The sequence below is a fragment of the Artibeus jamaicensis genome, unplaced genomic scaffold (assembly GCF_021234435.1).
Source record: "Artibeus jamaicensis isolate MK-2021 breed Jamaican fruit bat unplaced genomic scaffold, CSHL_Jam_final contig_585, whole genome shotgun sequence".
NCBI classification, from domain to species: Eukaryota; Metazoa; Chordata; class Mammalia; order Chiroptera; family Phyllostomidae; genus Artibeus; species Artibeus jamaicensis.
The window spans coordinates 10,337,213-10,350,869 of NW_026521894.1; the positions used below are offsets into that span (position 1 = coordinate 10,337,213).

Consider the following 13,657-nt stretch of genomic DNA (forward strand, 5'->3'; position numbering starts at 1 on the left):
TCTTCAGTACCTCTAGATGCTGGACAATACCTGGTACAGAGGTGATGTAACATTTACACAATGGAATACCACTGGGCCATAAAAATAAGACTTTTACCCTTTACAACAGTATGGATGGACCTGGAGAACATTATGACAAGTGAAATAAGCCAGTCAAAGACAGACAAACACCATTTGATCTCACTCTTATGTGGAATCTAATAAACAAACTGCTTTAACAAGAAAAAACAGACAGACTCATAGATGGAGAGCAAAAGACAGCTATTGGGGTGGAGTTTATGAGGTGAGAGAATTGAGCAAAGAAAAGAAAACATATGTGTACCCGCACACAAACCATAAACAGGACATGGAAAAGAGAGTTCAGCAGTAGTTCATCTCTTCTAAATTTTACTCATTCTTAATATTCAATTGTAAATGATAGTGGCAGTGATAATCTCAGAAAAATTTCAAGAATCAGGGATGGGGCATGTCTGTGCACCTAGACCTGAGGCACAGTAGTGCTATTTAGGGGGTATGATTCTTTTAATGGATTGTTGACTTCATTGCAAATGTTTGGTTGAGGATTTTTGTATCTCTGTGCATCAGGGTATCGGCCTGCAATTGACGTTTTGTTGTACTTTTCTCACTTGGTATCAGGCTGACACTGGCTTTGTAAGATGAGTTTGGAGGCATTCCTCTTTTTCTAATTATTGGAGTAATTTGAAAATGATTGGTCTTCATTATTTTCTAAATATTTGGTAGAATTTATCCATGAAGCCATCTGGCCTTAGGCATTTTGTTGGGAAGATTTGGTTACTGATTCAAACTCCTTACTTATTATTGTTCAGATTTTCATTTTCATCACGATTCTTGCTGGGTGGATTGTATGTTTCTAGGAACTTATCCACTTATTCTAGGTTATCTGATTTGTCGGTGTACGATTGCACAGAGTAGTTTCTTAAGATCCTTACTATTTGCATAGTAACTGTTGTAATGTACCTTCTCTTTCTGATTTTGTCTTCTCTCTTCCTTTTTTTCTTAGTTTTAGACAGTGTGTCAATAGTGTTTATCTCTCAAAAAATAGCTCTCAGCTTTACTGACGATTTCTGTTTCTTTTTAGTCTCTATTTCATTTGTTTTTCACTCTGATCTTTATTTCCTTCCTTCCAGCTTTGGGCTAGTTTGTTATTTTTTTAGTTCCTTGAGCTGTAAAGTTAGGTTATTTATTTGATGCCTCTCTTTTTTTTTTTTAAAAGATTTTTTATTTATTTATCTTTAAAGGGGAAGGGAAGGAAAGAAAGACAGAAATATCAATGTATGGTTGCCTCTCGTGCATCCCCTGCTGGGAACTGACCTGCAACCCAGGCATGTGCCCTGACTGGGAATTGAACCATGATACTTTGGTTCATAGGCCTGAGCTCAATCCACTGAGCTACACCAGCCAGGGCTCTTTTTTCTTAATGCAGGTATTTATTGCTATAAAATTCCCCCTGGGAACTTCTTTTGTTTCATTCCATATGTTCTGGTTTGTTATGTTTTCATTTGAATTTGTCTCAAAGCATTTTTTTATTTCTCTTGATTTTTTTTTTACTCATTGGTTGTCAGGAGCATTTGGTTAATCTCTATATATTTGTAGATTTTTCAGTTGTCTTTTTCTGTAGTTGATTTATTTTCTCACACCACTGTGTTCAGATAGATGCTTGATATGATTTCAAACTTCTGAAGTTGATTAAGACTTGTCTTATAATTTAACAGATGCTCTATCTCGGATAAAGTACCATGTGTGCTTGAGAAGAATGCACTATGCTGTTGTTGAATGGGATGTTCTGTAGGTGTCTGTAGGTCTATGTGGTCTAGTGAGTGGTTTAAGTCCAGTGCTTCCTTATTGATGTCTGTTGGGAATTGCTCTGCCTGGTTTCAGGAGTTGTAACTGCCCCCCATGGCTAAGGCTGAGTGAGCGACCTCTGGAATGCGAGCCACAAGGAGACAAAGCTTCTCCCTGGTTGCAAATGCTGCCTCTGCTTCCTCCCCCTGCCCCCGAAGCATGGTTGATTAGTCCAGGACGGGTATGACTCCTTGCCAGAGAGGGCAACCTAAGCCAGACATGATCACTTGGGAGGCCACCATGGAAGGACTCGGGGCACTGCAACAAAGAGGGAGTGATGGACCCTCACCCCCCAGCTATTCTGACATGGGCTGAGTCCCCATGTCCTCAGGGAGAAGGCTCTAATCCACTTAAGTCTGAAAACCTGTGATGGGGGAGGCAGTGCAGCTCCTTGCCTTGCTAGAGCAGTATCCAGGGTAATCAAGCATAAGAAAGAATTCCTAAAAGTCCTGTGAAGCCTGCTTTGCTAAGAGTGCTTTCATTCATATGATAAGGGTCCGAGCAGGAAATGAGTATGTCTCCCAAAGTTTCTGCAAACCCCCTTTCCTGACAGACACTGACTCAGACTAAGCCCTCAGATTTCTTTGAAATGTTATCTACTGTTTGATCCTTGCCGCCTGTATTCTTGTGTATTACAACCCAATAAAAGCCCCTGGAGGAAGGGACTCCTGGCCTTTTTCCTCTGAGAAACTGGCCACCTCTCCTGTCCAAGCAGATCAGGTCTTGGTAGTGTTACCTTCACCCGTGGCAGATGGGGGGACTTGTGGGCAAAGTCGCCCCCACAGATATCCTGTCCCAATGTCCTTTATTTATTTTTCAAAATCAGGTATTGCAGTTTTCTACTATTGTATTGCTGTCTTTTCTTGTTTTCAGATCTGTTAGTATTCGCTTTATATATTTAGATGGTCTGATGTTGGATATATATTTATGCTATATTATATAATGTAAATGTTATATTCTACTGATAAATTAATTCCTTTATCATCATAAATGAATTTCTTTGTCTCTTGTTTTGGCTTAATGACTAATTTTTTTTCTGATATAAGTATAGATTCTCCTTCTTTCCTCAGTTTCCATTTTCATAGAGTATCTTTTTTCCTTTCCTTCACTTTTAGTCTGTGCCCTAAAGTCTGAAATAGTCTTCTGTGTGCAGCATCTAGTTGGGTCTTCTTTATTTTATCTAGTCAGCCACTGTATGTCTTTAAATTGGAGAATGTAATCCACTCACATCTGAAGTTATTGGTAGAAATTGACTTACTACTGGCATTTAAAAAGTTATTTTATACTCACCTGAAAACATTTTCTCATTGTTTATAGAGAGAGATAAGGAATGGGGGGAAAGAGAGAGATCGATTCAATGTACGTATGTACCCCAACTCAGGATCGATCGCACAACCTAGGTATGTGTCCTGACCAGGAATTGAACCCATGACCTTTCCATCTATGGGACAGTGCTCCAGCCAACTGGATCCACACTAGCCAAGGCACTAATGACATTTCGTTAATTTTTCCCCAGGTGATTCATAGGTCCTTTGTATCTTTCTTTCTCTCTTGTTCTCCTTTTTTTGTGTTTTGATGATTTTATGTAGTAATATGCTCTGATTTTTTTCATTTCATCTTTTGTGTTCTACTGTAGGTTTTCGATTTGTGGTTACAATGAGGCCTATATAAAACACATTATAATTATAACAGTTTAAGCTTATAACAGCTAAGCTTTGAACACATACAAAACCTCCACAATTTTAAATATTCCCTCCTACATTTTATGCTTGTGTTTTATAATTTACATCTTTTTATGTTGTGTATCCATTTGAAATTATTGTAGTTATAATTCTTTTACATGACTTTATCTTTTATTCTTTTTATTTTAATTAGAGGTAATTTATCTACCACCATTACAATATTGGAATATTTTATATTTGTCCATATATTTACCCTTACCAGTGGGTTTTATACTTTCATGTTTTTATGTAAGTAATTTGTGTCCTTTAATTTAAGCTTTAAACATTAACATTTCTTATAAGGTTACTCATAAAGATAAACTCTTTTAGCTTTTTTTTGAGTGAATTTTTAAAATATATTTATTAATTATGCCATTACAGTTGTTCTATTTCCCCCTTCATTCCCCTCCACCCAGCACACCCCTCCCCCACCATTTCCCCCTTTAGTTTATGACCACATGTCTCAATTTCTTTAGATTCTATATTTCCCATACTATTCTTGCCCTCCCCCCATCTATTTTCTACCTACCATCTATGCTACTTATTTTCTGTACTTTCTCCCCCCTTCTCCTTCTCCCACTCCCCTGTTGCTAACCCTCCATGTGATCTTCATTTCTATGGCTCTGCTCCTGATCTAGCTGTTCTCTTAGTTTGCTTTTGTTTTAGCTTTTGATAGTTGGGAAAACTGTCTCTATTTCAATTCTGAATGACAACTTTGTCAGGTAAGTTAGTCTTGGTTGACACTTGTTTTCTCTACTAGCATTTTGAATATATCAGCTCACTTTTTTTTTGCTTGTAAAATTTCTGCTGAAAATATACACTGATAGTATAGCGGTGGTTCCCTTGTACATAGGGAACAAGTTCCCTTGTACTTGCCTTGGCAAGTACTCTCATGCATTACATGTTAAGATCTGCTTTATTGTTTGCTATAGTCCTGTGGGACTTGTGAATGCAATTTTGGTTGGCTACCAGCTTCAGTTGTCCCTTTGCCAGCATAAGAACCAGGTGGGCATATGTACAAGCTCATTCTAGAGGCATGTTAGCAACCTGGTTTTGTAGTTACAGGAATCTGGAGCAAAGAAAATGACATAAATGCTCACCAGCTCCCTTGGGCTCCATGGAGAATTATAGCTAGCTGTATGAAGCTAGACCCTTGAAGATGGATTCTCATGCAACAGGCCAACTGTAAACAATCAGTTCTCTTCCAGGATAAGACTGGAGACAGGAATTTTTGTCTTCTCCCTCTGCACTGAGTCTTGTGTTGATAGCCACATTGAGTGCTCATGTACCCATTAAGAATGGCTTCTTCATTTTCCATAGTCCCCTGGGCCTTGTGAATTCATGTTTCATTGGCTTTTTGAGGTAGATATTTTTTTTGGGGGGGGAGTCTGTATCATAAGTAGCAGGAGTGCTAAATTTGTAGTTCAAATCTTCACTCTTCATGGAGAAGTTGGAAGCTGGGGATTCCCTCATAATTGCATGGAACTGTGCCAGGAATAGTGTTTACAGAGAATGTGTCTCAGACTTTCCTACTCATTCTGACATGGGTTTATGTTTTTAGTTGCCTGATCTGTAGGAGTCAGGTACTTTCTGGATTTCTCTCTGAGGGACTGCTCCATGTGTGCATCTGTGGGATGAAGGGTGTTCAGGAGCTTCCTATGTCTCCATCTTGATCCCTCCAACTAAATCAGTCTTGATGACTTGGTTAAATAGCAGCCCCATTAATTGAATATTATAATTGTAAGCTATAAATGGAATTCTTTTCCTTCTTCTTTAAAAATATATTTATTGATTTTAGAGAGAGATAAAGGAAGAAAGAGAGAGAAACATTGATGCGAGAGAGAAACATTGATATTTGTCTCCCATATGCACTCCAACTGGGGATCAAACCCACAACTTAGGCATGTGCCCTGCCTGAGAATTGAACCTGCAACCGTTTAGTGCATGGGTAGACACTCCAACCAACTGAACCACACTGGCCAGGGCTGGAATTCTTTTCTTGACTTCACTTTCAGAATGTTTGTTGCTAGTATATAGAAATACATAGATTTTACTATATTGACCTTATTATATTTTGCAACTCTGATAAACCCATTTATTAGTTCTTAGGTTTTTTTATTAGATTTCTTAGGATTTTCTATACATAAACCCTTTTTTCTCATTCTGGACAGCTTTTATTTATTTTTCTTACCTAATATCACTTACTTGAAACTTCAGTACAGTGTTCAAAAGAAATGACGAGAGGAACATCCTTGTTTTATTCTTAATCTTAGTGGAAGATCATTCAGTCTTTTGATATTAAGTATAATGTTAACATAATTTTCTTTTGATACTGAATTTACTGCACATGTGGAAATTCTATGCACATAGTTCTAAAAAATAGCTATTGATTGGCCCAGTGTAACAAAAATCACTCTGGTTTTTAAAGTCTCAGTTTTTTAGCGACAAATGAATATGTCAGTAGAATTCATATTAATAAACTATATTATAATGTAGATATGCATGAATTACTACTGACCTAGTCATGTATTTTAATAATATCAGTGACATATGGTAAACGCTTGCTTGTTTTTAGTGAGAACAACACAAGCAATATCTTTTGTACATCATATGTTGTTACTCAGTCATTATGCAGATAAGTTAATATGCTGCTATCCACTGAGGTTGTTTAATACAGGCTGTGATGCCCATTAAGATGTTATAACTATTAATTATTTCCTTTTTTATTGGCTTAGCAATGTCAGAAATTCATTTATGGCATGACAATGTACAGCATGTTGACTTTCTTTTTCTGAATTCCATTGTTTAGTAAGAATTGATGTCAAAACCCTTTATTTGCTAGAATCTTCTTGTATAGTGTTGTGAATACAAATATCTCATAACATAAGATTTCTTTGTTTTACAATGACTAGTACCAAAATATGTAAGTTTTAAGATTTATATGTATTTATACTTTTATAAATTATATTAAAACATTCAGAGTATGGACCTACTAAAAGTAATGAAAAAGATAAGCCAAAATTTCTCAGTATTTTGATGATAATTCCTTAAGTAGCATAATTATATTTTATTCAAGAAATATGGTACAATCAGACTTTATTGCTGCATTTCAATATCTCAACTCCATAGTGAAACCCAGTTCACTAGAGAAAAATTTCTGTTTCAAATTAAGATGGCCTACTTGCCACATGGTTATAGTGGATACGTTTTAATTTCTTTGCAGGGTTTGGTTCTTTTCCTTCTTCAAGGACAAGGTGCATAACAAAGAAATATGTGGTGGGGAAAAAAGAAAAAGAAGAAAACATTCTGAACTTCTTTACTATACATAACTTTTGAGATCAAGCCCTTGGGGCAGATGGTCCTCAAATAAAGCAAAAAGAATGGACTTCTGCTTGGCTGCTTATCCACCATGTGGCAGAGTTAACAGGAAATACCTAGTAAGTCTTGCAAGAATTGAAAAGCACTTGCCTCAGGCCTTTAAGGATTTTATACTAATGCATGTATCTAGTTCAATAACCAACTATGTTTAATAAATGAATAGCTGACACAATTTTAAATATTTGAATTACAATAAAAACTTTCTTAAATAGCCATTTCTATCCTGCTTTTCTTAATGTTAGAGAACATGCAGCACTAGTTTGCCACATTCTGGTAATGCCCCTAAGTATCGGCAATCTTTATTCACAGAGTGGTGCACTCATCATTTACCCAGAGGAAAGGCCATTAGTTAATGTGCCAAGAGACACCATAGTAAAACAAACATTGTAATTAGTTTTAAAGGTCATTTTGGCAGATATTAAGCTGATCTGTATCAACTATATTGAATTCTACATTAGAAATATAATGATCATTGCAATGAGAAGATTACCTTATTTTATAAAAAGCTCAGTAAGTAATATAGTATAATCATTGACCGGAACATTAGTTTAAGGCACAATTGAAATCATTTTGAATGCTTGAGAAACTCCTATAAAAATAGAAAATAAAGAGTTCTTACCAAGTTTGCAATGATGTAATGGTAGCCTTTAACATGCTTTCCAACACTCACAATCTGTGAAGATATAAGGAAATAAGAGAAAACCAATTTAACTTTATTATACTTTTAAAAAGTAGAATTTTAACTATTTTAGCATAATTCCTTGTAGAAACTTATGAGAAAATATTGTTTTCCTTATAAAAGTGATTTATCTTAAAGAAAATAAATTAATGAGCCACATTAAAAGTTAAATGGTTAAAGTAAAAAAAAACCCTCTAATTTTAAGTACACTGTAAATATCAATGACCAATTATTTCACTATACCTTCTTTAAAAAATTACTATGCTGTAATCCCCTCCCAAAGAGAATGGCAATGTTACAAAACAAATCAATAGTCTATATGTATTACTATAGAAAATATAGATAACATTAAAAGCTTAAATGATTTTGTTCCAAAAGATTTAGATTTATTTAATTTATGGATAATCTATAGAAACACATGATAGACTATTAGGTGTCTTCACCAAGTAAGAATGATTTTCTATGAGTAAGTTGGATTATTATTGTGAGAAGCAAGTGATATTTTTCTAAGGCCAATCTCTGTTTTTAGATACTTCTGATACCACAGAATACTTAGTTAATTTTCACCTACTTTTGGATAGAGCAAAATTTTACTATAATAAAAAAAATAAGGAGAAGACATCATCGAGATACTTTTCTCTCTGCTAGGTTCACTTTTCCCCTTAAGAATGTTTTCCAGAAAGTTTTAAAAAATTGAAAATGCCAAAATTTTAAGAAAAAAATAATAGGATTAAAAAAATACAACTTTATCCCTGGCTGGTGTGGTTCAGTGGATTGAATGCCAGCCTGCAAGCCAAAGGGTGGCCGGCTTGATTCCCGGTGTACGGCACACGCCTCAGTTGCAGGCCAGGTTCCCAGAGGGAGTGCACGAGACTGATGTTTCCCTCTCTCTCTCCCTCTCTTCCCCACTCTAAAAATAAATAAATAAAATCTTTAAAAATATGCGACTTTATTTCTGCACTAAAAATTAAAAGTCTTATTTTAAAACTGGAATTTTGTTTCAATGAGAGGAAATCCAATGACAGTTAATAATAAGCAGCTTTGTAATCTTATTGGTATCCTCAAATGTAACAACACAACATAAGATTACATATCCTTTCATCATCAAAGAAAAAATTAAATTGTTCTTAACATCTTAATTTCCTCTAAAATATCTCTTTGTAAACTAGTGGCTTGTGTATGAAATACAGAAAAACTCTATTTAAACCCATAACCCTTGAGTTGTGCTGGGAAATAGTTTTGCACATACGGCTCTCAGTGAAATGGGATCTCTGTTTATCTCATCTTTTCTTTTTGATCCCATCTAAGATCTCTTTGTGTTTAAGTTTCTGTAGTTGCACTACAATGAGTTTGGATTTTTACTTTTTAATTTTTGTTTATAATATTTAGGATTTGTTATGCTTCTTGACTATGAAGATTGCCCTTTAACAGTTCTGGGAAATTCCCATCCAAAATCCCTTAAAATCCTTTCAAAGGTGTTTTTGTGTTTGCTTTTAACAGATACTGCAATGTTGATATTACTGGTGTAGGGCCATTTTTATGATAATTTATTCATTTCCAGGTTCTCCAGTCACAGTATGTATAAATTCAAAATACAATCTGTGAAGACAAATGCTTTCCATACCACAGAAAACCCACACCATGTCAGAAAGCGGTTAGTTGACTCCTTGTATGGGTAGCTGACTTTTTTCTGTTCTCTTATTGGGATGTTACCCTTCAATAGTCTGGCTTAATATGAGATCTAAGGTATAAATGTGTTGCCTTGACTGACCCCACAGTTTCTGTTCCTGGAGAGCATTAAATTCCCAGTCAGACTGCTGGATCTGACCACGTCCCTGGTGCAGTCATCTTCGGTCTGGGCCCCGGAAGATTTTCTTTACTTTCGTGGAAGCTCAGCTATGCGTTTGTAATGTTTTACACAGCATTTTTATATGCTTTATTTTGTCATATCTATCTTGTCCACTATTTATCTAAAACAAATTTACCATAACAATCTCACCATACAGATGATGACAAGCAATAAATAAATGGGATTATAAAGAAAGTTCAGTAAATAAATAGCTTAATTAGTCATCATAATGGATAAACCAGTCCTGAGTAGTTTGTCACAGACTGAGTAGCTTGAAGCCCTCTTATTTAGGGGGTATCTCAGGTACCACTTGTGCAAAAGATAGTTATCAAGGAACACGGTGGTTGATACTCAGCTGGGAAACGGCATACTATTCAGTTTACTAGAGAGATCTGTACTATTTGACCTCAGCAGGGATTGCTGCCACTGGGCACTCTGTTATTTTTCTCTTACTGATTCACCGTAACTTTCTCTGTTGTGGCTATTTAAACCCTTTTGCACTCTCTTGAAGCCCTCACACTCATTCTGCCTCTTCTGTCTCTGACACCCTCAGCTTGCGATTTATGTGTGGCCTCAGTCAATAGCCTCTGCTTTCTTTTAAATTCACTTTAAAGTGTAAATGCTTGGAAATGTGTGAAATCAGTGGAAATTCTGCACTGGGTAATTCTGTAAAGAAATCGATGTCAGTTCTAGATTGCCTGGCAAAGAACAATAATAAAATAAAGGTTATGTAAAACATTTTCAAGGGTTGAGGACTTAGAGACACCAAAAAGAACCAAAAGTGACAAAAATCCTGGCAGCCACGGCGTTAGCCTTGCAGAGCTTGATGTGCATCGACATTCTGCAAACCCAGGGCCTCAGGGAGCAGTTATTTACCTCGCTGGTGATGCTAGAAGGAATACCATTTTTCCTGAGCCAGATCCCAGCCGGGAAAAAGCGAAGGTTCTGCAGGTTGTTGCAAAGGCCTCAATGTGTGCAGTGAGTGTGATACACACTGACCCAGGGTGGCCATAGTTTAAGGCAAGATCTTGGTACTTCTGCCAAGTGTCCACCACTAGACCGAAATTTCTTTGAGAAAAATCATGTTTATCCTCCATAGTAAAGTATCCTATGCCTAGAATATTATTTTTAATTTTTGAAAAATGACTGTATAAAATTGACATCATGGGTGTTGTTTTACATCTTTTGTTATCTCAACCGAAGTAAAGACTGTCTTATGTAAAAAAAATCTGAGTGACTTGAATTCGAATGTAGACACAAACCTTGTGTCTTCGTATATCTGATGCTATTCTTTTATAAAAAGTGGAGAGAAACAGCTTGAGGTGAATGATATGAATCTCAGATAGCACTACACTCACTCAAGTGTTTTGACAGAGTTGTCATGTGAAAACACCGCCTAGATGAGGACTTGGCTGCAGTAACTAACGGCGGCTTTTCATACAGACAAAAAAATGCAAAAAAGCAGATCAGCATTTTCATGCTTTATCTTCTTAAAAGAGCCAGGATGGAATTAAACAAAGACTAATGATGGAGAGTTTGGAGGAGAGTGTGAAGAGTGGGTTAGAAAGGACATACAAGCCACATTGATGATACACTTTCAAGTGAGCCCATGTTTACAAGAATAAAACATAGAAAAAGTGATTACTTGATTCTTTTAATTACTTTTTGTTTGTTTTTTTAGGAAATAACATTTGTTTCAACAGCCATGGTGATGGTCAAATAATTCAATTCTGAAATCAGGCTTATGTGTCTCAATGAGGTAAATGCCAGATGGCATCGCTGCAAATGTTTTATTAACAAATTATGGCATAATCAGTTTTTATGAATGGGACTGGCACTTTAAAATCTTTATTTATTTATTAAAATTAGAGGAAAAAAATGAGTCCAGGACACTTTTTCATCTTGCCTCTACTTTTAAATAAGTAGTGCAATAAATGTCTCATGTATAACTTTAGGGTCAGGAGAGCCAAAGATTAGAAAGATAGGTAAGTCAGTGCTGCTATTACAAGGATGATTATTATGACTGCAATTCAAACAGAGTAAAGAGAGTAGTGTGAGTTTTAAGAAGTGGTATTGTATGATTAGGAGAACAAGGTAGTTTTCAAGAGAGAATAGATCCTACTAAATATTGATTGGGTGAATAAAGAAGTTAATGAGAATATAAATGTCACCACCACTAGCATATTAAGATCAATTTGAGACTTGAAAATGAATAAAGCTCAGTGTTCGCTCCACAATCAGATTTTATGTTAGTCCTTTATGTATCACCAGTGGTTTTATGTATCACTCAGGGGTCCTTTGAGACAAGAGCTGATATGTATTACCTGAAAGTATTATTACGAAGCTGTGATTGTTCTATTAAGCACTGTCTTCAAGCTGAAGATCTGCAGTGGCACACTGGAGTGTGAGTAGGAGTGGTTTTGGTTCCCCTTTTAGTGGGATTTTACACGTCAGCTGGAACTATCTCTCCCAGTTATCATCGTGTTCCTGAGAGTTCAGTGACGTGGAGAAAACAGTACAACATTTTGGCAGTGATGGAGACACGATGCCTGGTAAATGTTGGAGATTTATTGTATGAAGGCAGTCCCTCTCACTAATCTTTGTATTCTATAGAAATGTCAGACTCCCAAACGTCCCCTGAATGCTGATTTTAAATATGCTTCAACACATTTTAATATAGACAAACACCACAGTTTTAGTTTGTTTAGTTAGTTTTCTTCAGTTCTATAAAAAGAAAAAAATACAAGGGACTTTTGCAAACAAGCTGTGGACCTAAACTACAGTCTCGTACAATAACAGAAGAACCTTTAGTGTGGAGCGTGGGATGCACCCATGCGGAGAGGGAAATGAAGAGCCCAGACCAAATAGAACTAAGGCTGCCCAGTGTGAGAGGAGATTAAGAGAGAAGATAGGAAATGAGAGCTCTTATCAAATGTTTGCAGGGAAAGAAGTACCATGTGCACACACAGGTGTGTGTGCATATATTTTTATTCTTTTCTATACTTGGAGATGTTAGAAATTATAAAAGCTTCTAATTAGGACAAATTGTTTTTTAGGAGAAAGGGAGGGGAAGAGAGTTGCCCATAAAGGGAATGGCTACATCTCAAAGTAATGATCTCTCTCACTGGAAGGACACTGCAAAAGCTGGTTCATGATCAATAAAATATGTTGGGGTAGAGTTCTTTGGACACTAGAATCTTATACAGACTTAAAAGTTCTATATCTGTATTGTCAGTCACTGTAATAAACACTGCTGGTGCCCCACCATGCTTTTTCTTTTACCATGTTAACGCACACTGGCTTATGACTTCTAACTGGCAGCACCTGCATTTCCATGACACAGGGTCTTCTCTAGTCTCTAGAGCGTGCTTTGCCCTTAGGGGTGGGGTGGTGGGGAGATCAGCTCAGAAGAGTCAGGAGATCCATGCCCTCTCCCCAGCACTCATGCAGTGGTGACAGGAACCGGTGCCTAGATCATTTAAGTCCCTTGCCCCACAGGTGAGATGATTCTGACTTGTATCTTCTACACTAGCTCCAGTAATTAGTTTACACTAATTACACACATGAGATTAAGCCCCTTTCTCTCTCACACACACAGTAATTTATTTAGTAATTTGCTAGATAAATACTGCACCTTTTATTGACTGCATTTGTCCACTCTGCTTCAGGTGTGTTCTTCACCTAGCAAACCGACTGATTACGCACCAATTCCTGCCTTAAGGACTGCTTCTGGGGGAAGCCAAACTGAGATAGTCTCCAGTTTAACAATAATTACCAGTGTGGTAGTGTAATCTATAATGTAAAAAACACTTCTGTTGACTGTTGCAAGATTTTCATCTCTGTAGTGTAACCCCTCTTGGTTATATTCTGAGTTCCTAATTTCTATGTATAATCAGGGTCTTGAGTTGTACAAAATACTTTTATTTGGATATGTAAATTTGGTTTGAAATGTTTATTCTCTTGTATAGAGAAATAGGAATGAATGAGTATCTTTATTTAATGAGTTATTTATATTCCTGAAACATGATTTTCCCCTTCACATTGTTTTATAATCTTTAAGGATACCCATGTATAGTACTGGTTTGCTATTGTTTCTTTCTTCAAATTTATTCTAAATGATAAAAAATTCTTTCAGCTTTATCCTTTCAGATTGAAGAATGTAGATAA

The 13,657-nt window shown here is 36.3% G+C and overlaps 1 protein-coding gene across 2 annotated transcripts in view; it reads right to left on the reverse strand.

Moving 5' to 3' along the window:
• Positions 1-13,657, reverse strand: part of GRIA4 (glutamate ionotropic receptor AMPA type subunit 4) — a 395,647-nt gene that overhangs the window by 84,279 nt on the left and 297,711 nt on the right. For both annotated transcript variants that reach the window (XM_053670367.1, XM_053670368.1), the window contains exon 5: positions 7,582-7,635. In XM_053670367.1, coding sequence (XP_053526342.1) covers positions 7,582-7,635 — 54 coding nt within the window. The remainder of the gene's footprint in view (positions 1-7,581; positions 7,636-13,657) is intronic.